This window comes from Dysidea avara, chromosome 12, assembly GCF_963678975.1.
Source record: "Dysidea avara chromosome 12, odDysAvar1.4, whole genome shotgun sequence".
Taxonomy (NCBI): Eukaryota; Metazoa; Porifera; class Demospongiae; order Dictyoceratida; family Dysideidae; genus Dysidea; species Dysidea avara.
Window position 1 is genome coordinate 25,288,971 of NC_089283.1, and position 24,165 is coordinate 25,313,135.

General features: G+C 38.5%; 5 protein-coding genes across 6 annotated transcripts; 3 read left to right on the plus strand and 2 right to left on the minus strand.

The window, feature by feature from the left end:
- Positions 1 to 732: 732 nt before the first annotated feature.
- LOC136240883 (TNF receptor-associated factor 4-like) lies at positions 733 to 2,090 on the plus strand. The gene has a single exon (XM_066031951.1). It carries the CDS (start codon positions 813 to 815, stop codon positions 1,995 to 1,997), a length of 1,185 nt encoding a protein of 394 aa, XP_065888023.1. The 5' UTR covers positions 733 to 812; the 3' UTR covers positions 1,998 to 2,090.
- On the minus strand, positions 1,966 to 4,097 carry LOC136240882 (smoothelin-like). 2 transcript variants are annotated; one of them, XM_066031950.1, is made up of 7 exons: positions 3,944 to 4,097; positions 3,435 to 3,787; positions 3,131 to 3,374; positions 2,916 to 3,075; positions 2,748 to 2,865; positions 2,441 to 2,645; positions 1,966 to 2,394 (listed from the first exon to the last, which is right to left on the minus strand). In XM_066031950.1, the coding sequence occupies exons 1-7, from the start codon at positions 3,983 to 3,985 to the stop codon at positions 2,104 to 2,106; spliced, it is 1,413 nt and encodes a 470-aa protein (XP_065888022.1). In that variant the 5' UTR covers positions 3,986 to 4,097; the 3' UTR covers positions 1,966 to 2,103. The 2 variants fall into 2 exon arrangements, with proteins under 2 accessions (XP_065888022.1, XP_065888021.1); XM_066031949.1 differs by having other exon boundaries at positions 3,131 to 3,787.
- Positions 4,036 to 9,710, plus strand: LOC136240885 (methylosome subunit pICln-like). The gene is made up of 8 exons (XM_066031953.1): positions 4,036 to 4,206; positions 4,258 to 4,327; positions 4,382 to 4,696; positions 4,745 to 4,881; positions 5,954 to 6,031; positions 6,304 to 6,387; positions 6,599 to 6,663; positions 9,475 to 9,710. Exons 3-8 carry the CDS (start codon positions 4,581 to 4,583, stop codon positions 9,610 to 9,612), a joined length of 618 nt encoding a protein of 205 aa, XP_065888025.1. The 5' UTR covers positions 4,036 to 4,206; positions 4,258 to 4,327; positions 4,382 to 4,580; the 3' UTR covers positions 9,613 to 9,710.
- LOC136240884 (transmembrane protein 164-like) lies at positions 9,668 to 11,164 on the minus strand. Its single transcript, XM_066031952.1, has 4 exons — positions 10,780 to 11,164; positions 10,613 to 10,729; positions 10,240 to 10,321; positions 9,668 to 10,057 (listed from the first exon to the last, which is right to left on the minus strand). The coding sequence occupies exons 1-4, from the start codon at positions 11,104 to 11,106 to the stop codon at positions 9,786 to 9,788; spliced, it is 798 nt and encodes a 265-aa protein (XP_065888024.1). The 5' UTR covers positions 11,107 to 11,164; the 3' UTR covers positions 9,668 to 9,785.
- On the plus strand, positions 11,137 to 23,017 carry LOC136240880 (uncharacterized). Its single transcript, XM_066031946.1, has 13 exons — positions 11,137 to 11,457; positions 15,818 to 15,923; positions 16,910 to 17,028; positions 17,076 to 17,246; positions 17,292 to 17,432; positions 17,487 to 17,545; positions 17,606 to 17,792; positions 17,859 to 17,970; positions 18,023 to 18,081; positions 18,806 to 19,006; positions 20,935 to 21,066; positions 21,903 to 22,182; positions 22,702 to 23,017. The coding sequence occupies exons 1-13, from the start codon at positions 11,338 to 11,340 to the stop codon at positions 22,932 to 22,934; spliced, it is 1,920 nt and encodes a 639-aa protein (XP_065888018.1). The 5' UTR covers positions 11,137 to 11,337; the 3' UTR covers positions 22,935 to 23,017.
- The last annotated feature ends 1,148 nt before the right edge of the window (positions 23,018 to 24,165 follow it).

A 24,165-nucleotide genomic window follows, 5' to 3' on the forward strand; every position in this document is an offset into this window, starting at 1 on the left:
GTAATATAACTCAAGTTACTTTACTTACAAATGTAACGCGTTACCTAAGTAATATAGTTACTGTAACTAGTCTAATATTACGTAATATTATTACTACAAGTAACGAAGTTACTGATTTCGCTAGTTATCCTCTGAGTAACGCCTAGCCACAACGAAGTAACGAAGCCTACTGAATGAAGCTTATTCACCAGCTTCTTACTTATAACCAAGATTTGCACAATGTCCAACAACGCAATCATGTCACGTGATAAGGTGGTAGTTTCACACGTGACAGTTTAAGGCTGTGGACACAAAGTAATATAATATAATATTATTATAGTTACTTTATTTTATGAGTAATATGTAACTGTAACTAAATAGTTCAGTTGCAAGTAATATATAATTAGTTACTTTTAAAAAGTAACTTGCTCAACACTGTCCCTTCTAATACATAACTATTATATAAAAATGGATAAATATAGCTAGCTAGAAGTCAATGAGCATGCACTTAGTGCACTGATGATAGATTTTCTTTGTCACAGGGGTGAGGAATATGTTGGTTTTACGTTTACAGATAGTTAGCTAGCTAGTATTATATTTGAGATCAAAATTGTACCAACTGACCGTTCTTTAGCAGCAATTTTTAAGGTGTCACGTGATCTGATTTTTTCTTCTTTAAAATTAAAGTCTGTGCAAAATTAGGTCGGTCGAGTTCGAGCAACAACTTTTCAAGTAGGTGTATGGCCTTAGCTTATTGCAGAATCAGTTTGGATGGGTTTGGATTCGCAAGCGCACCAAATTTGCAAGCGCACCATAAAAAGGGTTAATGATCTATGGAGGCAGATTTCGTAGAAGAGCTGTCTGATTTTTTAAAATGCCCTATATGTCGCCACTGCCTAAAGGAACCAATGCAAACTCACTGTGGGCATCGGTTTTGTCGTGAATGTATCTCCCGTGTAGCTGAGTCGCCACAAGCCATTTGTCCAATCGACAGAGCTGAACTAAAAATATACCCGGATGCTGCGTGCGAACGACAGATTAACAGTCTAAAAGTTTATTGTTCTAACAAGAACAGCGGCTGTACTTGGAAGGGCGATCTAGTGGACGAAAAACAACACCAAAATTCCTGCGAATACAGTAAAGTTCCTTGTAGTTTATGTGGCGAACACGTCAGCACTGCAGACAAGTCAGAGCACGAGAAAGAACAATGTCGTAAGAGGCCGGCTACCTGTAAATACTGCAACAAGACGATGGAATTTTGTACATTAGAGGACCATTACAAGGATTGTGAAGAATTTCCGGTGATATGCCCCAACAATTGTGGCACCGAACCCCTGGCTCGCGTTAAAATGAGCGAGCATTTATCAGAAAGTTGTCTCAGAGTGAAAGAGTCATGTCCACTGGAAGCGTTTGGATGTCATGATAAAATTGAACGCCAACACAAGACCACTCACTTGCAACAGTGCAGCATGAAACACCTGGGCCAGCTAGCTAAGACAGTTGTACAACTGGAAGAAATAGTTAAACAGTTACAAGATGAACTCACACAGCAAAAGTTGTTGACAGGAACTCAGTCATGTAGTGGGAGATTTGTGTGGAAACTAGAAGGTATCACTGATAAAATAGCACGTGTGAAGGAGCCAATTTACAGCGAGGACTTTTACTCTCACGAAGGAGGCTACAAGATGTGTCTCTGTGTGTACCCTAGTGGCGACAGCAACAACCAAGCACTCTCCATATATTTTGTACTAGCTAAGGGACCGTATGATGCATTCTTGGGATGGCCATTCTCATGTACTGTTATACTTACTTTAGTTAATGCTCGCAATCCGTCAATGTCTATTAAGAAAGTAATAACCCCTGTTCCCAATCTCCGCTACTTCAAACGACCCATGACAGACAGGAATGCCGGGTATGGCTACCCTGCCTTCATCACCCACAGCAAGTTGCTGGATCCGGAATCTGGGTTTGTTCAAGATGACAGTATTCTGTTTTGTACTACTGTAGAAAAGAATTGATAGACATTGTTAAGTTATGTACAAAAGAACTTTTAGTTTGTATAATGGCTGCTGCTGTCTTTTTAAAACTAGAATTGATTGCAAAATTCATAATATAGAGTATGAGCTATGTAGATACTTCTCTCTGCCTTCGTCTTTCTTCTCGTTCTGCTCTCCTCAGTGCAACACGTTCTTCATAGCTCAAATTTGTATCGAAACTGCTCCGTTTTGTTGAGGAAGCAGACAGTGGAGGAGTACTACTAGGAGAAGGTGTGACTTGAGGTGAGGGTGATGAATAATCTGGTGTGTCATCCTTCACACCTCCAACAGATACGCCAAGAGCAGCAAACAGTTTTGCTGGGTCCTCAAATGTTTCACGTGGTTCATCTTCCATCTGAGGTAAGTGAACTGCATGTGCCTGTAATAATACTTGACAACACAAAACAGAAACAATTTATCAATACCCGGACTATGTCCATGAAAAGTTGACGGACAGCCTGTGGCTCTCCTCTGTCAATCATTTGAGTAGTGTTGTCTCCAATACGACAGCCAATGGCACGAGCAGACTCTAGTGCCAGCATCATGTTAGATTCCTTACTGTCTGGATCTTGGCTAGGGCTGAGTGCTCTCATGTCCACAGTGTTAGGCACCGCATGATTGAGTAATGAGCTACATACGCAACACACAGGCTTCATATACACATAGTTGTGGTAATCACATGTTAACAGTCACAATGTAATGATCAATGGGAAGTTAATTTGGTTAACATACCAGATAATATCTGGCTGGGAGCAGGTGGTATAGAATGGCCTACCAGCGGAAGGCAATGGTGGATCCAATGACAAGGCTTGGTTAACATAGGCCACCAAATACTGTTGTAGTTTATCAGCTAAAACACACACCAATAGTTACCACTACAACTAGCAATAGCAGCATTACCTGTTACACTGCTTGAAGCATCATCAGGTGAAGCATTGCGACCTGACTTCGATATGTAGTTTGGTTGTTTGGAAACATTACTTCGTGTTGTTGACTTTGTTGTGTTTTTTACAGGAGGAGTGTATGACACTGTGTCCCTTGCTGTGTCAATATTAGTAGTCTATGTGGAGTAACAATAGTGACACATGAGTAACTATGTTGTTAAATAAATATACTTTGTTTTTGCTGGCAGCAGTACCCCGGCTTTTGTCTTTAACACTTAAACCAGTCTTGCGCAATTTAAAGCCTTGAAATTCTGCCTTCTCTTCTGAAGTCTTGCTGGATGGTTGCTTGCTGCTGGTGGCAGATTGGGTGGACTTCCCTATACCAAAATCAGCCTCATCTTCAGCGACCTTTTTCACAGTAACACCCGGTGACTTGCTCACAACAGGTTCAGGAGATTTCACAGGAGATTTCACGGCTGGTTCAGGAGACTTTATAACAACAGGTTCGGGAGACTTCACAGGAGATTTCACAACTGCTGGTTCAGGAGATTTTACAGCTGATGACTTATTCACAACTGGCTCAGGGGATTTTACAGTAATCGTTTTAGTGTTAGTACTGTTTTGTAATGGTGACACTACACGCTTCACTTGACTATCGTCCTTTGCCTGTTTTGACTTTGACTCAACAGATGATGGTTTTGTAGTACTTGTGACTGATATAGTTACTGCTCTTCCACGTGATGTGCCACTGGAGCCACCAAATCTAGTGTAGCCCGCTGCACCACGCCGGGAAGACGCTACACCTAATTCTTCACCACGATCCTTCTTGAGCTTCCTCAACGCTGCTCTAATGGCTGCTCGCTCCTCGTAATCATCTGCTCCGGCTAGCTATAATATTATAATTATTCCATATCACAGCATATATCACAACCAGCATGCATACCAATATAAAATAGCTAAAGAACAATAATATCGGACACTGGTGCATAACCACTGCATGTAACGGCACAAAACAAGTTGGCATAATTACAACAGACGAGTCACCTTATTCTTTAACTCTTCTTCACTAAGGTCTGAGAAATCCATCGTGAAGTATAACAACTTGTTGGGACACTAAAATATATTATCTTTGTGGGTTTCTTTACATTCCTTCACAACAGTACACGGATTATTACGTAGTCATACGGAATTCTAAATAAGACGCGCCACAAAGTGAAAGAATGGCGTTTTATGGCAAGCAGCCGTCCTATTACTCGTCCCCTTCCATGGAAGACACCTCGGATGGACAATGGATGGATGTAGAAGACGTGAGTGTGCAGTTTTATTAATGTGGTGACGTCATTTTACGTAATATGTAGAGCAGCAGACATGTACCATTTGGTGACCTACTGGAAAATGAGAAAATAGTTCACTCAGACTTCTTCAATGGTGAGTGGTTTATGCCGTGTACATCAGCATGTGAAGTGTGTTACCTCACTGTAGACTTTGGTGACCTTTTTGATGATGATGTGGACAAACAATGATCACTTGATTTGTGAACGACAGAACACAAAATATTGTACTGCCAGCTACGAATACAATTTTATAATTAAATCGTCTCATTTCATTATTAATTCCTATTAGAACGCTCACCTTTGCAAGGCTGGATGCGCTTTATTTAGAATAAGCCTAGCACATTGAGATGGAAGATTTGGCAGCTGCAGCCAGCAATGATAAGTTAGTTCATGAACAGAAGAGTACGAAGGCGTTTATACAAGATAGATGCTTGGGTGAAGGGACGCTTTGTATACGAGAAAGGTAAGTGGTGGAGTAGAACAGGCGCGCAACCACGTGTCCTTCATACAGCTTAGTTTCATGGAGCAGTAGCGGTCCAGATGATTTCCAGTTGGAGTACCCAAGAATTGCTGTACATGCGATATGTCGTGACGTGACTCAGTTCCCACACGAGTGTCTCTACTTACTGATATCCCCTGATACAGATGGTGTGTTGAGGGTGCCAATATATTGGGGACCCCTAGAGTGGTAATAGTGATGTATAGGTGTCTAAGGTGATGCTGTTCAGGCATGCTTTGCACCAAATAAATATATACTGGTACACAGATATACCCAGGTACATAAAATAAACAAAGTATTGATATGTAACTGTGGTGAGCTGCACCAAGACCTACGTATGAACAGTGGTGATTCTAGACCTAACCTACAGGGGGGCCAAGTAGGGCACTGCATGGCTATCGAATTTGGGGGGGGGGGGTTGGATTTTTTCAATTTTAAGGCTAGAAAACAGCGTAAAGTTCTTGCTAAAAACATGAAAAATACAATCTACACTTCAAGATTTTTTAGCAGGCGGGGGGCTAGAATTGCCTATGCCTATGAAAGAACGTGGACTGGTGTATGATAATATGTTGCTCAATTTGCCAACACAATTCTGTCTTGAGTAAAACTGTTTAAAAGCTGTACTTTTATATCTGGATCTAGTAGTAGAGGTCTAAAATGACATCTAACTAAGGCTTGCCAATAGTACAGTTGTACCACAGTATCAAGTAGCAATATTGTACCATCTATGAAATATCATAACCACTAAGTTGGTCACTGGACAAGTTCTCAAGGGGCCACACTAGAATTATGTACCTGTGGGTCCTTGGTTCTACCATATACATATAGAATTTTGAGGTACGTAAATTTAGCAGATCAGTATTTTTGTGGTTTATATTTGAGGATAACTCGTTTTCACTGAGGTTGCCTATTAGAACTAACCCTGATAATGGATAATTTCAAAGATGAAAATTTTGCAGAAAGTCAATCAACTGCAAAATCCACAAAAATGTCTGTTGAAGAACTTGTACATATATGCTATATTTCACTGTCAATGTCAAAACAGATCAATACCACAACACAAGTACTTGGACCAAATATAGCCCACCTCTAGCTGCCAGCTATATGGTAGGGTCAAGTTACCACACATTGTCTGAGTATTTTCTTGGCATTGACTCCTACTAGACAGATAGCTCCAGTCTCCCAGTAGGATAGTATGATTTGTGACTCATCGTCATGTAGTTTATGATGATGAGGATGATGAAGACGAGCCGGTTCCACCTAGTATAGTAAGATTTGTACCAGAAGATAAGACAACATGTAAGCCACTGTTGAGGGGTCTGCAACTTGGGTGTGATATTTTCATGCATTTCAATAAGATTTTGAAATTTGTTGATGCTTAGTTTAGTATCCAATTAGTTGACAGAAAATTTATTACAAGGCCCCACTGTGGTGTCATTGTTTTATTGATTCATAAAGAAAATGTCTCCCAAGTTTTTTTCAGCTTACAAAAAAGTAAGATTGACTATTTAAGATTTCTAGTTACGGACCCCTCAATCCCTGTGTGACGTCACTACACGTGTCGTATTTAGTAGAAGCAATGTTTGCTGCCTTATCACAATGTCAAGCTCTACACCCTGACCCTGAGGAAGATAGTGAAGAAGAAGAACAACCAGGTGATGTGTTGTGTGGTTACTATACCAGACACCTCTATATTTAGTACTAGACATTTTGGTCCATTTCTGGTGTAATAGAGTTTGACTTGTTTTAGAGAGGTAAAAAAAAATGGAATCATATCTTTGTTATTCTTGTTATGGAGGGGTTTTGCCCTGAATTTAGAATTTTTTTCAAGAAAGCTTTGCTGTGTTTTCTTCTCTCCCCTAACAGAGTTTGGTGCAGGAGAGTACTTCACATCTGGACAAGATGTTGACCAACTATCACCAGAAGGACAGGTATGGTGACTGCTTCATGTGTAATGAGTGGTTGATAGCAAGCAACAGTATAATCCACTAGTATAATAGTTTTAAAATGAAATGGGAGAGATGAATGTATTACAGCATAACATGGTGGGAAAATCCCTATATTCAGTGCTTGAAATAAGCAGACAAAAATGCTAGGACATATCACCTAAACTAAACTATTTTTTGATCAGACATTTATAAAACTTGTTCAGACATTGAATACTTTTGCCATGAAAAATTATTATATTAAGTCTGATATACATTTGTTTGAGTAAATTTTATACCAATTTTGGTTGGACATGATGTCTGACCAAAATAGAACATGTTCAGACATACACCAATTTTGGTCAGAAAATGTCAGATGTCCGACCACTATTTCAAGCATTGTATATTGGCATGTTACTTTGTTCAATGCAAAAGTAGGGGTTTTCCCACAGAGCTATGCTGTAGTACCATCATTCATCTCTTGTTTCACTACTTTTTATCGCTTGGATCCCTTTAAATTAATAGTTTGTTTGGTTTTGTTATAGCATAAAGCTATACACGTGTGACTGTTCTATTTGGGTGACTGCTGTATTAGAGTATCTCGAGTCAGCCTTAAGGGCATGCCACTACTTCATATTTTCTGTGCTAGCTTTATAGACCATTATAGAACTTTGCGTGGGCGAGATCAAAGGAAAAAGTGTACTTTAAATGTCATAAAGTACACTCTCAGCCGGCCAACAGCTTCATCGACCACAAAGAGTGCTTTATTCATTCAATAAAGCACTCTTTGTGGGCAATAAAGCACAGTTGCCCACATGCTCTAGTGCAGGCTAATAGCCTATGGGGCTCACGCTAGTACGACTAATCACCCAAGCCAGTGAAGGCTGATAGTCTCGCCGCGCTGAGTGATCAATCACCCCAGCCAATACGAGTTCTACCACTGGATTGCTTTTTTAGACATACCTAAATGCTTCGATGATGGGTGGGAGAAGGTAACGTTACTGTTACGATTGTTAATGTAAATGGACAAGTCCTGGAGATATCACAGAAATATTTCACCATGTGACTCACAATAAAATCGATTGTGGGTTGCGAGCAAAACCTGCCAAAATACGTGATGAATGTCTACCATGCCAAACTATGGTGAAATACGCGTGAGTTACTTTGTTAAACTAGTTTGTGTGCATTCAGGCTGCTAATAATTCGTGCAACGCGTGTTAATTACGAGTCCTAGTGTATGGTGAAGCTACACGGCTAGAAAGCGCCTCATACTTTATTTTTCATATAGCACGAGCAAGGCTATGCTTTAACATATATATAAAAGGGGTTTAAAGTTACAGGTATCTACCAAGCATAAACACTTTAAATAAGTTTGTGACATTTAAATATGCTGCTCAAGGAAGGTGTTGATACGGAAAATTAGCACCTGGATATGGTTTCATTGAAGACTATTACCAGCCGGATTGAGGGTAAAAGGAAAGACAAGGCACAGAGGGCACACACTTGTCAGAACACCAAAAGGCAGATGCCACTGATGAGTTGTTATTGTGGCGTAAAGTGATGCTTTCTCCAGCCTTGTGTGACTGTGGTCAGGCAGGCTGATGGGTTTTGGTGATTTATTAAAATTAATATTATTATCTGTTCTTTAATGCTGTATTTGATGTTTGATTGACTATTATTCTGACTTGTCATGATCATGTAAGACGTCTCCAGGATTTTTAAAAGTGGCATTTTAGGTAGCGCATAGGCTATGATCCCTACTTAACAGTACTACTGTTCTGTTTGATATCCATGTGTATATTTACTGCAGAGTAAGTGATTTAAGCACCCTTTATAAAATAAATTTATGATTCTAAATGAAATCATAGTACTGGGATAGTGGAGGTTTGGGTTTTCTAGCCAAATGTATCACCCAAAAACCAGCTTCACAATACCATCCTGGCACCTTGGCAGTATTGGTTAGGTATAACCAAGCCCAAAAGGGTCTTCAGTATGATCCTAAATGAAAAATCAGGATTTGCCTGCCTACATTCAGACATTCATAATGGTTAAGGCTACGGGCATGATTTTTCCCTGTTCAACGTCACTTCAGCCAGACCAGTGCCTTTTGACATACTGCAGTATGTGCAATACATGTGTCATGGACTTACCTTTGTCCTCCTCACTTCCTTTTGCTGACAGTCCAAGGAGTTGATTTGCGGTAGCGTGATTGCTTCATACGTTTGTAAGTGGGAGACTTCCTTATTTTTTGTGATGACTGGATTGATTGCAGAGGCACTTCTCCTACTGTTCTGTGTTTGTAATGAACATACAGTAGCTGAAAGCGAAGTGTCACTTCACCAGTCATAATAAAATTGTAAACAAACAATTATAAGGAAAATAAAGAATTTTAGTTCAATTAGGGATCATAGAAAAAGTAGGGGAGGCCACCTTATCCTGCAGATATACTAGTGGATATTAATCCCATGGGAATTGTGAATTAAATGTCCACCAGTATATTTGCAGGTGTCACTTGTTTCCCTACTTTTTATCCCTAATCAAGCTTAAATATCCTAATTTTAACTTTATACTTGTAGATGTAGCAAGAGTATTTTTTTGTAACTCTCTGTGCTGCCACATTGAAGTTTTCACAGTCCTCCCCCCCCCTAGATGTATTGTGTACTTTAGCAGAAAAACAAGTTTTAGTTAGATATTTTTCAGCCTTGCATCACTTTATGTCCCTGTTTTTTTTAATTAATATCTAGCTGATAGCAACTATGTATAATATGTATAGTTTTAACCAAAACAACCTGTCATACAAGTATACTTATCACTCAGGCTATACTAGAGCGACTTAACAACCAAGTTCTACAGATGCCTGGCCCTGGGGAGTTTGAACAACTAGTACAAGAAGATAATGATCAACCTAATGGACATGTTAACGGCACTACTGACAATTATGAAGATGCTGATTAACCCTTATTTGCATTTGACATGCATCATAACATCATTAGCAAACACCACAGTCAAATTGCATTTAAGGTGATTAATTTAAAAAAAATTTTTCTAAAGAACTAATATTTAGGTGTTTATGTACAGCGTTCCATAAATAGAATAAAGTACTAAATCTTCTAAATAAATAAACTAAATTATTCCTTCTTTGATTTTGGTAGTATCAACTTCACTACAATAGTGTAGAGTTTACCCATGATCAACAGACTAGCTGTTTGGTGGAATACTGCCCATGTACGGTAATGTGGTCCTCTGAAGGGATCCTTTGTAGCTGGGCACAAGATGAAATTCAGATTGACATGTGAAACTATGGCAACCGGCTGCATGACATAATGGTGTTGTATACCAAACACAATTCCAGCAAAACACGCCCATGACCAGTCATTAAGTGGCTCCAAATTGTGAACACCTAAGGGACCACAATCACATGATCCAACAGTGTTTAGGAACCTGTTAATGTGGACACTGAGGACACCTACATAATCCAGACACTTAGTTAAGAGTCCCAAAACTGACAGAAATCAGAACACTATTGGTTGGTCCCATGGTGTCCATATTACACAGGTTTCACTGATACTAATAATAGCTCACCCCATATATGGATTAAATAAGGAGGTATTACAGCAAAGATGAGAATATGCTGTACCCAGTATTCCACCAGCTCTCCAAACAACTACAGTATACGAGATAAAACAACTACCATATATTACTGCCATACTATAAGTAGCTGATTAAAATAGGTCAGTAGGTATAATGACCTTTTAATAAAACTGATTTGTGGTAGTACATTACTTTACAGGTGACACATTAAAGTACAAACAACTTTAGTTGCCATGAAACTATCCAACAACATCACTACCTACTTATAACTGTAGTGGGTGGTAACTGTATCCACTGTTGCATGTATAATGGCCACATACAGATATTTCATACAAATGGTCCACTAATTGAATGTGTAACGTACCACTCTACCACCGGTCTCAGGGAACACTATGGCAACCAGAGCACAGTAGACATAATGTACCAACATCCTTAAGATGGATAGTGTAAACCTAGTTGGTTTTGATGCCAATAAATATATCTGTAACGAAAAGACAATGTGCAAGCTGACACAATTCCTTGCAACTCTACCTCAACTATGGTGAGGAAGTGACAGGGATTCAGCATGTAGAGTAACTGTCCAGAGCTAATCTTATAACCTATTTGCAGACCCAATACGGCGCTTAGTAAGGCTAGCAGTGGTCCCTTCCAAAAGTGGTCGCCCTCTGGAGGCGGCTTGGCAGGAAGAGAGAAGCGCTTGAACGCGTACACCGAAGCTATCAGCATTATCGTAGTCGACAAACATGTCTCAAAGATTTTCGTTTTATTACTCAAGTAGGCCACACATTCAGCTCCACCGTGTCCAGGTACTTCCTCCGGATTGATGCCACCATAGAGCGCCTCCCAGAAGGTAGCCATCGTATTGAGCGATCATGTGTTGGAACCGTGTTTACTAATCGATTGTGGGTTGTAGATCGGCGCGTGTGTGTTTGTGCGGACTCACCAAGCCCCAGACACTATTCGCTGATAAGGCAAACAAATAATAACTGAATAGGGAGAATGATCGCTACATAAAAGGAATTAACAATGCATTACTATTGTATGTAGATCGAGCAGTGCAGCTACCTCTATTGTGACCTCTATTGTGACATGCAGTTGGTAGTGAAGAAATCCAATTATTGGAAGTCGTTAGCCATCACCTTGCAAGATGGAAGGATGCCAAATATCGCTAATCACAGCGTTGCCATGGAACCTGCCATTTGGTTTAAGGTAAGCGCTTCTGTGTGTGCATGAGCTAACATTAACAATCGTACGTACAGTACGGTAGGGCCGAGTCAGTTTTGGGTTTTCGATCTTGCCCTACAACTGAAATCACAGCCTCAGTAAGACTAATGACAACTTGGTGGAAGCACAAACCAAGCCCCAAAATGCTTTCAGAGCGACCCAACAATGCATAAGGTTACGGGCTTAGCTTGTTCCAGGCCCTGTTCGTGCTTAATCGCTCCAACCCTAGCTCGCCTCGAGCTCACCAAAAACTTACAACTATAGTGTGTTTCATTGTGTAGTCCACGTCGGTGTCAATAGCTAGTGGGTGGCTCTTATTGACACCGGTGTACCGGTGGATATAGACACTCCATTTTTGAAAAAAATTTTTTTTTAGTAAAACGGAAAACCTTTGCTCATTGTATCCCAGTTCTTTTCGTCAATTACGCAAGGTCGCGGTAGCATGACTGCATGATACGGCTTCACTGTTGCAGTAGCTATTAGCCTACTTAATTAGGCCACTTATTGTTAATTGTTTCAGATCCCCCACGCATTGCTGGCTCCTAAGGCCACTACAATGAGATAACTTGTTTCTCATCAACCTCCCGCACCAAAATTTTCTTTTGCCCATGCGAACTCATTATTGCACGAGATTGCAGCATGGCTTTTTTGAGTGTTGTGGTAGTGGGTTTATCACGTAGAAAAACGCTATTTCTATGGAAAACTGCAATCCCATTGATATACAGACACTATTTTTGAGTTTGTTTTTTTTTACTTGTGTTGATTAGAGTGCTTTCTGGAGAATCACCAACCACCAAGGTATCTGCTACAGTGTATATACACTAGCATTGGTACCGTGATCTGCATGCCCTATGTGGAGGAGGGCCATCATATCTAAGAGTCATAGTAGCTTTAGTGTTGCTACTTCTGCCACAAGCTTGCACAGCCCCTCCCCCTAATAAGACTGACTAGCCTACACGTGCTAACACCGCTGCTGTACTGGGATATGATACATGCCCTCAAGACTGGTGGAAGTATCGTAAAGGACTTGAAAACTTTGTTACTGAAGTTGAAGTTTATGTGAACTTGGAGTTTTACCCTCAGTGTGCACCAGTGCTTGGTGTGCACCCAGCCAATAACCTAAAATAAAGGATTATTATATTGACATCCTGCAATTTATAGCTATGGCTTGTACAATGATGAGATAACCTGCCTCACCCTCATGTGTTATTCTATGAGAAGTTGATGAGAAACAAGTTATCTCATTGTAGTAGCCTAAATTTGGTTGTTAGCTATTGTGATGCAAGTTTTTCCCCATTATTTCATCCTATAATGATTATATAGAAGTTATAACCCAATTTGCTTGTAACACCAGGCATAGAGGAAGAAAGGCCATGCAGATGAAAGACTAACCCCAATGTCAGGGGAGGATTGAGTTTCACCTCTATAAAACAGTAAGGTGCATGTAAGATTGTAATGAATAATGAGTTACCCTCCCACATTGATTTAAGCTAACTGAAACATAAAACAAGACTTGTACGTGTGAGGACACAAGCTAGCAACAGTTGTCAGGCAGCCACATTTTGGGACAATTTTCTATGGTGCACATTGGGTCAGAGCGAAGGTAATGACATTTATTCACTAAGGGATAGGCATAGGGAAGTTCGAAATAGAATTCCTCAGCATTGGCTTTGTGAAATAGGTGGCCAATTAGTTTTTTATGAATTACCCAATTCTAGCTTCTTCGCTATTTCTAACGAGCTGGGCAGGGGCAGATCCAGACTTATGGAAAGGGGTTCAAAATGAACTGAGGCACTACATTGTCTGGTTTGGTAAGGTGAGACAAAAAAAAAGGTCACAGCCAGCTGACAATAATATAGCTGCCCACCTTACCAACTACACATTTACCGCTGATAAAGTACATAAAAATCCTTACATAGCTCACTACACACTGTTCTAATACTATGACTGCTTTATTTATTAGAGTGCTATAGGTAGCCTTATGCTTAGGCCATCATTATTACATTGCTTGCTTCCCGTCACCCAATGGAACAAAAACTGATACGGGCGGGAGGTGATTATTGATTATTAATTATACACTTGACTCTTTTGATTTTGGTCTCTCACTGCTCTATTAGAGTATCTTGAAGGCTGCCAGGACTATACACTCATGCACCTAGCTGAACAAGAGTGGAGGGTCTTCCACCCTTCTGCTATGTTTATATGCACAGCTAATGTATTTACCTTAACAGCTTGGTCACTCTGTGCCTCCTTCTATCATGAAATATTGCATTATTCACGTGATGTATAATCGAATAATTAAAATTTGATTTGGCCACCTAAAAATTGATGCAGGCAGTGATGGGAAACAAGGAATTTAATATTTAATAATGGTGGCCTTATCACCCATCTAGCTAATAGAAAAAAATGTCAGTCACTACTGGCATTACCACTGAGTGAATCAAGGTATAATTTTAAAGCTAAGAATCAGTCTGTACCTATTTTAGTTTCCAAACGCCCAAGGCAATTTATTTAAGTATTATTACTGGGCAGGCAGCTCTGCTGATGTGCCCAGGGAAAAAAAGAATTTACAATGATTAGCTAGCTACAATGATTTAGGAGTTTATAGAAACGTTAGTAAATAATTTCAAATCATCATGTTCGATTATTGCAGTGGGTAGGTTGTTCCATTTATTAATTGTTTTTGAGTAGAAGCTCTGTTGCTATGTTACAGTAGGAATAATGAAGTGTTGGGTAATATTATACAAGTTTCTATCATTTTTACCAAGAGTTCATAATATCAAGACACACGGTAGTGTGTCGTGCGGCCAAGAAAGCCGGCACACCACACCCGTGAGTATATTGACAGGAAGAAAGAAAACAGCTTTTTCACATGTGCATAGCTCCATGGCCCCTTCTCCAAAGCACACCATTTTTGCATTATAGCTGTCTGCCAGGTAAAGCACGCCACAAAGCAAATTTAATTAAATTTGCAATAGCCATTTGCGAGATATGGGTGTTCAAAGTCTCATTTTAATTTCTTCTTATGCCATACTGGTGCTTCAATTTCTTTTCGCACACTTTGCAAAAATTGCTATAAAATGCAGACGTGTAACTCGATTGCCTCGATCTTTGGCACAAATGAAGAGCGTGTAACGGTGGATTCACGTACCAAGTTTGCTGTGAATCTGAGGATTATCCAAGGAGTTATGAGCATTTATTCACATTAAAAAAGATCAAACTTCTGTCACGGCTACATGCAGGGTAAACCGAGTATAGAAATAACTTGAAAATTGGTGTGTAGATTTGCTGATCATCGTAGCAGTGCCTTTTGATAGTTTGAATAGCAATAGAGTTAGTTATAAAGTAAAAATCAAACGAGTGTAAAATCGCGGGATTAAGATACTCTAATAGAGCAGTCACCATGAGGTAAAAAAGGTGTGGTGTATAGATCTATGAAATTACAAACGTTTGATTATAAGCAGATTTCAACTAGAAATTTCATTTGTAAAGCAGAAATTAAGTGATCAGCCAAGGTAGCAGTGGTTCAGTGGTAAAGGATGCACGTGTTAGGTATGAAGGTCCCTGGTTCGAACTCTAGCTGGTAAGGTTTTTTTCGACATATTTTGTAATAGAAGTACTAGATTGTTCTAGAACATTCTATGTATGTTCTATTAGAAGTCCTCAAAAAAATGTGCACTCTATTAGAGTATTACAATAATATTATCAAATATTGAATTAAATCATGCAATGAAATACATTTATAAGTCTGTCTGCAATAATCATCATTGTATCTACATAGAAAAGAAGAATTATGAGTAAAAATAAACCTCAAAGTCAGCCATAGGTTGGTTTTGGGGCCTTATAAGGTACAAAAAGAAGTGAAATTCACACAAAAACAGCCAAGCTGTGAAAAAATGGTGCAGCCTTAAAAATCCTGGGTGAAAAAAGTTGTGAAATCAAAGGTGGCAGCCAAGAAATGGCTGCAATGATGTTAATGCTAAAAACAATTAACAATGCACACAGCCATTATTAAAATTTTTTACATCATTGCAGCCATTTCTTGGCCACCACCTTTGATTTCACAACTTTTTTCAATTAGGCCTGCACCATTTTTTTCACAGCTTGTGTGGATATTTTGTATACTGAGGCCTAGCTGGATATATATTATGAGCTTATGAGTATATAGAATTTCATGTATACTAGTACTAGTACTTTCATTTCCTGGAATACAATATACAACAGTTTCAATTTGGTCACTCCATGTGATAAATGACCTCATGAAACATTTATTACCACTGTTAGTATACAGAAAGTATTTACTACTCATGAATCAGAAATAATAATAACTATATACTCTCTACAGGTGCAGTTATTGGAGAGCATCTCGGTGGACTGTGACAGAAGAGTGATAGCATGGACCATGAAGGCTCAGAGCAACAGAGCTGGAAGAATGCAGATATTGCTTGCAGGTTTATAGTTTGCTGTTACATCAGATATGTGTAAGGACTCTTTTATGTCCCTAATGGAACCCCCATGCAATCTATAGAGGTTGTCTAGCCTCAGAAGGGGGTTTCCAGGGGTTTCAGTAAACCCCTTTGGATTTTACACACTATTTGAAACATTAAGAAATTGAAACTTCGGGTTTCCAGAATCTGAAATCTATCATGGAACAGGACATATTTTAAACTGTTTATCTTAGTTGAATGATAGTTTCTAACACGATAGCAACACTTACAGCATTGTTCTGAATTATGATTTTGGTGAAAATATCGAGATACTCTAATAAAGCAGTCAGGTAATATAAACTACTCTAATATAACAGTCACTTAGCTGTAGTGGAAATTTTCAAAATTCCTGCGTATTGCCCCTGAGCCTGCATGAGTGTCTTTATGCATTTGAGTGGTCTTAGCTGTCAGTTTAACATCATTTACAAGGGGCCCACAACAAATAAAAATTGCCTACAAGATTTAAAGTTTTACAGAGATTTGTAGTCATGGATATAAAGGTTAACACTGCAAAGCTGTTGCCAACAATTTGATCTTGTTGTTAGTTAATCACTTTGTATACATACTGGGTAAGCATAAATCAGAAATTTTGAGATTTGCAGACTTACAAAAATCTATCAGATGGCCTATAAGATTTGCTGTCCCCTCTATCATTTGATAGTGTATGGGTGCATGGTGATCACATCAAAGCAAAGTTCTGAAGTATTGCTGAGATAGATTGTTGATTATTTAATAGCATTCCCATTCCTCTTCTCTAAAATATAACTCATCAACTTCAGTAATGTTACATGACTGCAAACAGCAAAAGTTTGGTAGAACTGAAGTTTATTTGTCAATATGGCTGTTGGTAATTGCACCTTTATTTTAGTTTTGATGTATGGCAATTCTCTAACTTGTATATGTATAACCACAATACTTCAATGGTACGTATATTGTCATTCATTACATAGAACTGGAGTGCCCGATATTAACAAGGTCTCTAATAGCCACACCTGATGATGCTGACCTTGACAGGATTTTCACTGAAGTAGAAAAGTTAATATCTTCCTACAAAGAGTCTAGTAACATGGTGGGTAGGGGTGTGTGACTAGGTGAGGTTAGAGTGACTCATTTTAGACCACCAAGATAGCTGAAGATTGGGCCCACTTACTCCATAACTCGATGTTACCTCAGATCACTTTGTTACCTTGTGATCTGCCACTGCTAGAGAAGGAGCTTATTGAGCAGAATAATTTACTGAAGATCATCGATGAAGAATTAGTGGAGAAGTCTCAGATAATCACTGAAGTTAGTATTGTCTTCTGGTTGGGTAGGTGACGTTTTTTCTTGTAGTTGAGGGATCAACTACTACGAATTCGGAAGACAATCATACCACAGCTTGAGGACTGGCTGGAGATTGGAGAATATTCTGTAGAATTTATTGAACTGTTCAAATTAGACATCAAAACACTTGAAACTGATGCTCGTAATAAGGTCAGTGTGCATGTTGCTATGGTGTGTTGATGTGTGTATGTGTTAATTGTTCAGTGTAGTACAACAATTAAACAACTGGAGTTAAGGAACATTTGTTATGACAGTATAGAAAGGTGAACACTCTTTTAGAGTTGTGTACACCATTTTTATATAGCTCATCCCTTAATCTTTAGGTTGAAGAAGGAGAAAGCAGCTGCTGTTATAGAGCTGACACACTTGCTACAAGTGAGGTCACAAATTGATATCATTTGTGGCAGCATAGCACCACAAAGTACCAACTCCCTCCAAGAACAATATTTAGAAATATCTGAAAGTATTGACCTCCACAGGAAAGCTAGATCAGCGCTAAACAAAGACAGGGTTTGTGCTAACTAAGAATATATGGCTACCCTTTCATCATGCTTGAGTTATTTCTTTTTGGTTTAGATATTAATGGTTAGCGTGAGGGAAGCATTAAATGGTAGTTTGAAGGGGCTCAAGGCTGGTCAAATTACCACTGGGATCGACCAAGGAGTTGATGGAGGGATGGCATTTGATGGTGAGAGTGTAACCGAGACTATCTGATGTGTTTAACTCCTGTGTTGCTTTAGTGCTGCCTAAGAGAGGAACTTCAAAGTCATTTGTTTCTGTTCACGACGCATTTGTAAAAGTGAGTTACACAGTCCAATAGTATTATTAAGAGAAATGACAGGAGCATGATTGTGTTATACCTTCAATCTCTCATAGCATTGTCAAAAAAATATTGTTTTAATTTTCTTGAAGTTTATTTATAAAAGGTTTGCATCAAATATGTTTGTTAAGGTTCAACAGTGAAGAACACAATTTTTACCGATTTGTCCCAAAGTCTTATACTTACAACAATCTGTTCAATTGTTCAACAACTAAAATATGCTGAAACTCTAGCTGACACATCAACCTCATGATTGTATTTATACTGTAGTTGTTACATTAGACCTTCATCTCGGGTGTTAGTGAATTGTTTGGACAATTGAAGGGGTCAGTGGAAAAGGGGAGTAACCCACATTTGAAAAATAAAATGTATGTATAGTGGTAGAATTTTCTGACATTCCTGAATTGCCGTAGACTAATATAAATTTAAATTTGGTTGTGACTTGAGCTTGTAAGTCCTGTTGTTAAATTTTGTTTTTGTTTTTACAAAATGGTAAATCTCAAAATGTGGGTTACCCCCTTTTTCCACTGACCCCTTCAATTGTGTAACTCATTCATTTATAATGCAGTGTTTTGTTCAACTACTCTAATAGAACAGTCATTTCAAAATGAGGGTACAGGTAACTAAGACTAGTTTTATTGTCTTCCACAATAATAACATCATAATAATGTGTGTTGACTAGTATGACTGTTCTTGTTATTAGCTCCTGAATGACTCACAATCTGCAGCACATCAGAAACACAAATTGTTTTTATCAAATTTCGATGCAATGGTGTCTGATTACCAAATAAGTCATCGTAAGGTGAACTCACTACTGAGAAATGGACATCATCATCATCAGCAGAGTCATGAAGATATTACCCTGAAACAAATTGCATGTCAAGTACATCAACACTTTGAAGAAGTAAGTAGAATAGGATAACTAGAGGTTAGCGTTGTTTTAGTACTGCAAATTCATTTTAGTTCTAGTACCCATAGTCCACTGCAGTTTAGTTAGTTATATAGTTCTAGTATCCCAATTCCACAATATGTTTAGTTAGTATTAGTTCTATGGTTTTAATTCTAGTACCCCAGATTTCTGTAATTTTTGTTATATTAGTTCCCCTACCCTATAGTTTTAGTTGGTTATAGTACCATCAGTGCATGTTAGTGATTCCATGTCAGTCAAATTAATGATAGTCCAGTTTTAAATATTATATTGCAAATGTAATGCAAAAAGCAATGGGATGCAGCGGTATATTAAATTTAATGTGTTTCTTATTCCTTCCCAAAAATATTTCCCATTCAAGATTGTTGTTTGTTAAGCGATTTCTTTTCCCTCTGTCATTGATCTTATCATACCTGAAGTAGTTTCACACTCTTAGGTCTTAAACCTGGTCCAGTACTAGTTCCAATTGCCATTGTGCACGAATAAACAAAAGCTGCATAAACAAAAGCTGCATAAACATAAAGAATGCTAAATCAGCAGAATTAATGCTAACACATTTATGGTGGCATTTGCAGGCATCAGCGTCTTCAAAGAAAAGTGCTAAGTAGTTACAGTGTACAATACCCTTTTAGGATTGCTTGAGAAACCTTTTAGTTAGTTCTAGTTCTTGAACTAAAAGTTTAAAGGTTTTAGTAGTGGGTTATGAAAATGTACATTATATGTTTCATGATTTTCGCATTTAAATTTCATTTTGAAATCATGGCTCACTGTTACTAGATTCAAAGATTTTCATTCTCGGCCACACAGCTATGAAGGCTCTGGATGGATGTTTACTTCAAGCACCATAGTGATTGCTAAAAAGCATCTGAACTAAGTAGCACTGAAGCGGCAATCCCTGCGCAAGGCATAGTCAGCTTCTTTCATTAGTCATGCCCACTTTAATATCAGGAACGTATGATACTGTTTGTAAGCATACGCAGAAGGGTGATTATCAAAGTGACTGATACTGAGAAAGCTAAACATCCTTGTACTAGTAGATGTGATATCCACTAGCTTCAAGGCTAAACATTGCAGTCGTTTCTTCACTACACATGGCGACATGCATAAAGCTTTAATCATGTACCATGAAAAATTCCAGGCATATGGTACTATGAGAAATCTATGAAAATTTTTCATTGGCTTTTTACTGAGTTTTCTATCCTGTGAAATGCAATTTCAGTACATTTCCATTTCCCCCCTCCTATAAAAACTTGAGTCTTTTCGTGGCGGTTCGTTGGTTATTAAGCAATACAGATGCATGTGCTAACCTGATTTTTTTAAAGACTTCCTTTTGGGGCACAAAATACATTCTTAGATGGATAGTTTTTATGGTTTATTATTCAACCCTGGCAGCAAAGAGAGACATTTGTGGCATATGAAACAACCTCTACAATTTCTTGATGGGTTTGTTCAGTCCTCAGATGGGGATGGAGGTGGGGTGGTTGAGCCAGGCCAAATTACACTTCACTGAAAGCTCTAGATACACTGCACTGGCACACGTTTCATGTTTATCTAACTTTGCCAGTGAATAACATCATCCCCAGTGCTGTTCCAAAGCCACTAGAGTGTTGTGTGGACTTGGACACAATTACAGAAACCTGTCTGACCTAAGATAAGTTGGCACGAAGCATTGTGGGAACCACCATAGAATATGTCCCATGTAAATTATGATGTACATGGCATGTTGTCAAGTATTCAGACACAATATTAGCAGCATTATCTGCTAAAGTACATATAGTTAATTTGTTGCCAGTCGAGTTGGGAAATTGGTCACCATTTTAGATGTTACAATAAGTGTCATCTCTGAGGCCAACCCCTATAACCACATAAAGATTAGTTACTAGTCACTTTGTACTCACTATTAGATGATTGAAGTGGCTCTTGAATCATGTGATATTGGCTCCATTGATGATGAATCATTCAGACAACAGGCCTGGATATGTTATGAGAGAATGTTTTATGCACCATATGGGGACTCTCTGATTAAACTGTATCAAGTAAGTGATACACTCACTGTAACATTAAGTGCATATCAACACTATTAGTCGAACTTCCCTCACTGGCCAGGCCGGGTGTGCCTGCTCTCCTATGAAGGCCGTAGCATTGCTACATGTGACAAAGTCACTAGTGACATGTCATCATGTCTTGTAGACTGGTGGCATCAATTTTTGTGTAAGGCAGGATTTTCCCCCAAGGTGTTTCCCTAGTGAGGGTTTAAATCAGAGACTTTGATAATGTTAGAGGTCACTGAATAAGGTTAACAAAGGCAAAGTACAAATGTGTTGATTATAAAGAGGACTTAACTTCTATTACAAGAGCAAGAGTTCATACTAAATTATTAGGTAGTATCTAAACTGTGATAGATTCAGCAAATGCACTGGCACTAGTAGGGTATATAAGCACCTCACTTTGTTCTTTAAAATAAAGGCTTCATCCAACACAGTATAGGGATGAGCCTGAGTAATTCAAAGGGAATCTCTCTGCAAAACTCTGTAATTTGTAGTATTCTCTATAGGTGAAAATTGTTTTAATCATTACATTTCCTTGTTATGGCAGTACTCAGGCTCATATTTAGAGATCCTATGCTGTGTTGGACACTCTCCTCTCCGCTATTATCTCCACTATTATCAAGAGTTCATAATATTAGGAAGTAAGGGGGAGTATCAAACGCCCACTACGCTATTATTAACTGTTGCTATTATACTTTCTGTAAATTCCTTTGATTCACTGCTCAAGGTAAAAGAGAGAACTCTTTCTCCTATCATGTAAAAGCTGTATATTGTGAATAGTGTTTAGCTAGCTAAATTTGTATATATGTTATTTGATTAAACAGAAGGAGAAACGTCAAGAATGTGAAAAACTGTCATTAAACAAATCTAATATTGATGTCAAGTGTTTGTCAATACCGACCAATGCTGACTGGTTGAACCAGTTTGCTGTGCAAAGTCTCAGCACCAAAAGTGAGGACTTATCTTCAAGTGAAGAATTCACCAGTTTCATGGATGATATTAAATATCTTGAGTATTCTCACACTCCTTTAAACAAAACACAACTATTGACGTCAGCGTTCCACAAATCTGAACTAGTAATCAACAAACTGAAGATCACTGCCAGTAACTATATATATAATTATTGTGGAGGGAGAAATGGCAAATGAAGTCTTGTGAACTAGCCATTTTTAAGAATGTGTGGGCATTAAAAAGCAATGTCTAGATCTGGTAACCTCTCCCAATATTTTGTTAGCAGGTAGAGAATGCAGTTTCGTGACATTTTCACCTGGCAGAAATATCATGTAGCCATGCTATGCCCTGAGGCAATCCCAACTGTTGTTGGTGTCCGAATTTTGGCAGTGCCAACAAAGAAGTGACAAAAATAACCAGATGGTTTACCATTACCATATATACAGTGTGCATGTACATGGAGAAACTGCCGGGGCTGGCTAGCCACTTGGCAGGTGTACATCGGGAAAGCTGCCAAAAATCTGTCGTAGAGATAATTTTGAAAAGTCAGTACAGCTATGAAATAATACCCCCAACACTTTACTGTGTCTCAAATTCACCACTGCTGTTTCTCCCACCATAATAATTGTAGCTACTAGCTCTGATATCCATTACGTCTCTTGTTCCCTGTAGGTGGCTCTGGTGGTTGTGTGTGCTGTGATGAGTTGATACCATTCTTGGTGGCATGTCTACTACGCGTATCTCCTGATTTACGATGTCTAATTTATGTGAACTGTTGTTTTTTGATCGACTTCATTCCACCATTTTTAACTACGGGTTGGCATGGATATAGTCATACATCATTTCAAGCAGCCTGCGAGGTAGCAGGGAATCTTCTGGCCAACAACTCTGATGCAAGTAGATGAGACGTGCCTGTTTACACCATGTGTCTATGTACTTTGTATCAATTTGAATGTAAAGATAATGTTAAGTGGAAACTTCATTTAGAGCTGTCAGCAAACTGACCAGGGGGCTGGACGTATAGCTAGAAATTTTAAATAGGTGAGGCAGACCTTGCAATGCTCATGCTGGATTACAAATTGATATGGTGTACAAAGTACACTCAGCATGCATAGCATACTCCAGCTGGGATCTGGTGGCATAGAAGTTTGAGAAAATTAAGATTTATAAGTTTGAGTCAGGTAATTTTAGTCGTTACCATTATAGTAATTGCAAAGAATGTTCCTATAGCTATGAAATTCATTAGCTGTAGCTCATATTTTCAACTTGTCATCATTATGGTATCTTGGGATATATCACTTCTAATTGTTTTACTGTGATTTAATATCATGCACTACTCCAGCTTGTTTCAGTACTTTTTATCAATGTGCTATGGTCCCTACTCTAGTTGAAAATTCCAATATTTTGGCATACTTTTAAGGAAGTAATATCCTCTCTTATTATTAACTCTTGATAATATCTTATTATATTAAACTCACCCCATATAATGTAGAATAGTTGGATCGGTTGGAATATATGGAATCTAAAATAACCATACCCTAACCTAATCCTTGTTCATCTTTCTATCAATTATTATTATTAGCAGTTCTGTCACCCATTTATTTCCTTAAAGGGTGCATCTATGCTATATTGATTTATTTCATGCTTACCAATATCATAATACGTCCTTGTATACCTCACGTATGTACACTCATGTGCAATCAGTGGATGTGTTCTATACCAAATGTGTATTTCGTACACAACCATACATGTATGGTATGGCAATCCATACTATATCAGTATAGCCTGTAATCCATGATATAATAAAGCTGCAGCACATGTTGCTGTAGACCTTCAGTGCTGGTCACTGTAAAGTGTTAATAATAATAAATAATGCTAGCAGATTTGCTGCAAATGCATACATGGATATATAACAGAAGGGATAGGAGTTCATCTCCTGCTCAAAGGGGCTAAAGTCATGTAGCCAGTCCAAGGTAAAGTCTCTGCTCAAGATCGAGATACTCTATTGAGCATGCAGTCAATAGCTCTAACAGAACAGTCTTTTTTTTAAATGTTGCTATTTAATCAGGGAAATTTAGCATCAGCCAAAGAGGCTATTTTTCAGCTATTCTCTGAGAGCACAATAAAACAGTACAA

What these genes read in the sequence shown, in the direction of transcription:
- LOC136240885 (XM_066031953.1), top strand. Translation starts at nt 4,581, where the DNA reads ATGGAAGATTTGGCAGCTGCAGCCAGCAATGATAAGTTAGTTCATGAA. An exon ending in TGAAGAAGAAGAACAACCAG is followed by an intron (nt 6,388 to 6,598) that starts GTGATGTGTTGT and finishes CTCCCCTAACAG; the next exon opens with AGTTTGGTGCAGGAGAGTAC. An exon ending in AACTATCACCAGAAGGACAG is followed by an intron (nt 6,664 to 9,474) that starts GTATGGTGACTG and finishes CTTATCACTCAG; the next exon opens with GCTATACTAGAGCGACTTAA.
- LOC136240883 (XM_066031951.1), top strand. Translation starts at nt 813, where the DNA reads ATGGAGGCAGATTTCGTAGAAGAGCTGTCTGATTTTTTAAAATGCCCT.
- LOC136240882 (XM_066031949.1), bottom strand. Translation starts at nt 3,985, where the DNA reads ATGGATTTCTCAGACCTTAGTGAAGAAGAGTTAAAGAATAAG. An exon ending in AAGAAGAGTTAAAGAATAAG is followed by an intron (nt 3,788 to 3,943) that starts GTGACTCGTCTG and finishes ATAATATTATAG; the next exon opens with CTAGCCGGAGCAGATGATTA. An exon ending in TGCTTCAAGCAGTGTAACAG is followed by an intron (nt 2,866 to 2,915) that starts GTAATGCTGCTA and finishes TGTGTGTTTTAG; the next exon opens with CTGATAAACTACAACAGTAT.
- LOC136240884 (XM_066031952.1), bottom strand. Translation starts at nt 11,106, where the DNA reads ATGGCTACCTTCTGGGAGGCGCTCTATGGTGGCATCAATCCGGAGGAA. An exon ending in ACTTCCTCACCATAGTTGAG is followed by an intron (nt 10,730 to 10,779) that starts GTAGAGTTGCAA and finishes TTTTCGTTACAG; the next exon opens with ATATATTTATTGGCATCAAA. An exon ending in CTGAGACCGGTGGTAGAGTG is followed by an intron (nt 10,322 to 10,612) that starts GTACGTTACACA and finishes CGTATACTGTAG; the next exon opens with TTGTTTGGAGAGCTGGTGGA.
- LOC136240880 (XM_066031946.1), top strand. Translation starts at nt 11,338, where the DNA reads ATGCAGTTGGTAGTGAAGAAATCCAATTATTGGAAGTCGTTAGCCATC. An exon ending in ACAAAGAGTCTAGTAACATG is followed by an intron (nt 17,029 to 17,075) that starts GTGGGTAGGGGT and finishes GACTCATTTTAG; the next exon opens with ACCACCAAGATAGCTGAAGA. An exon ending in TTCACGACGCATTTGTAAAA is followed by an intron (nt 18,082 to 18,805) that starts GTGAGTTACACA and finishes TCTTGTTATTAG; the next exon opens with CTCCTGAATGACTCACAATC.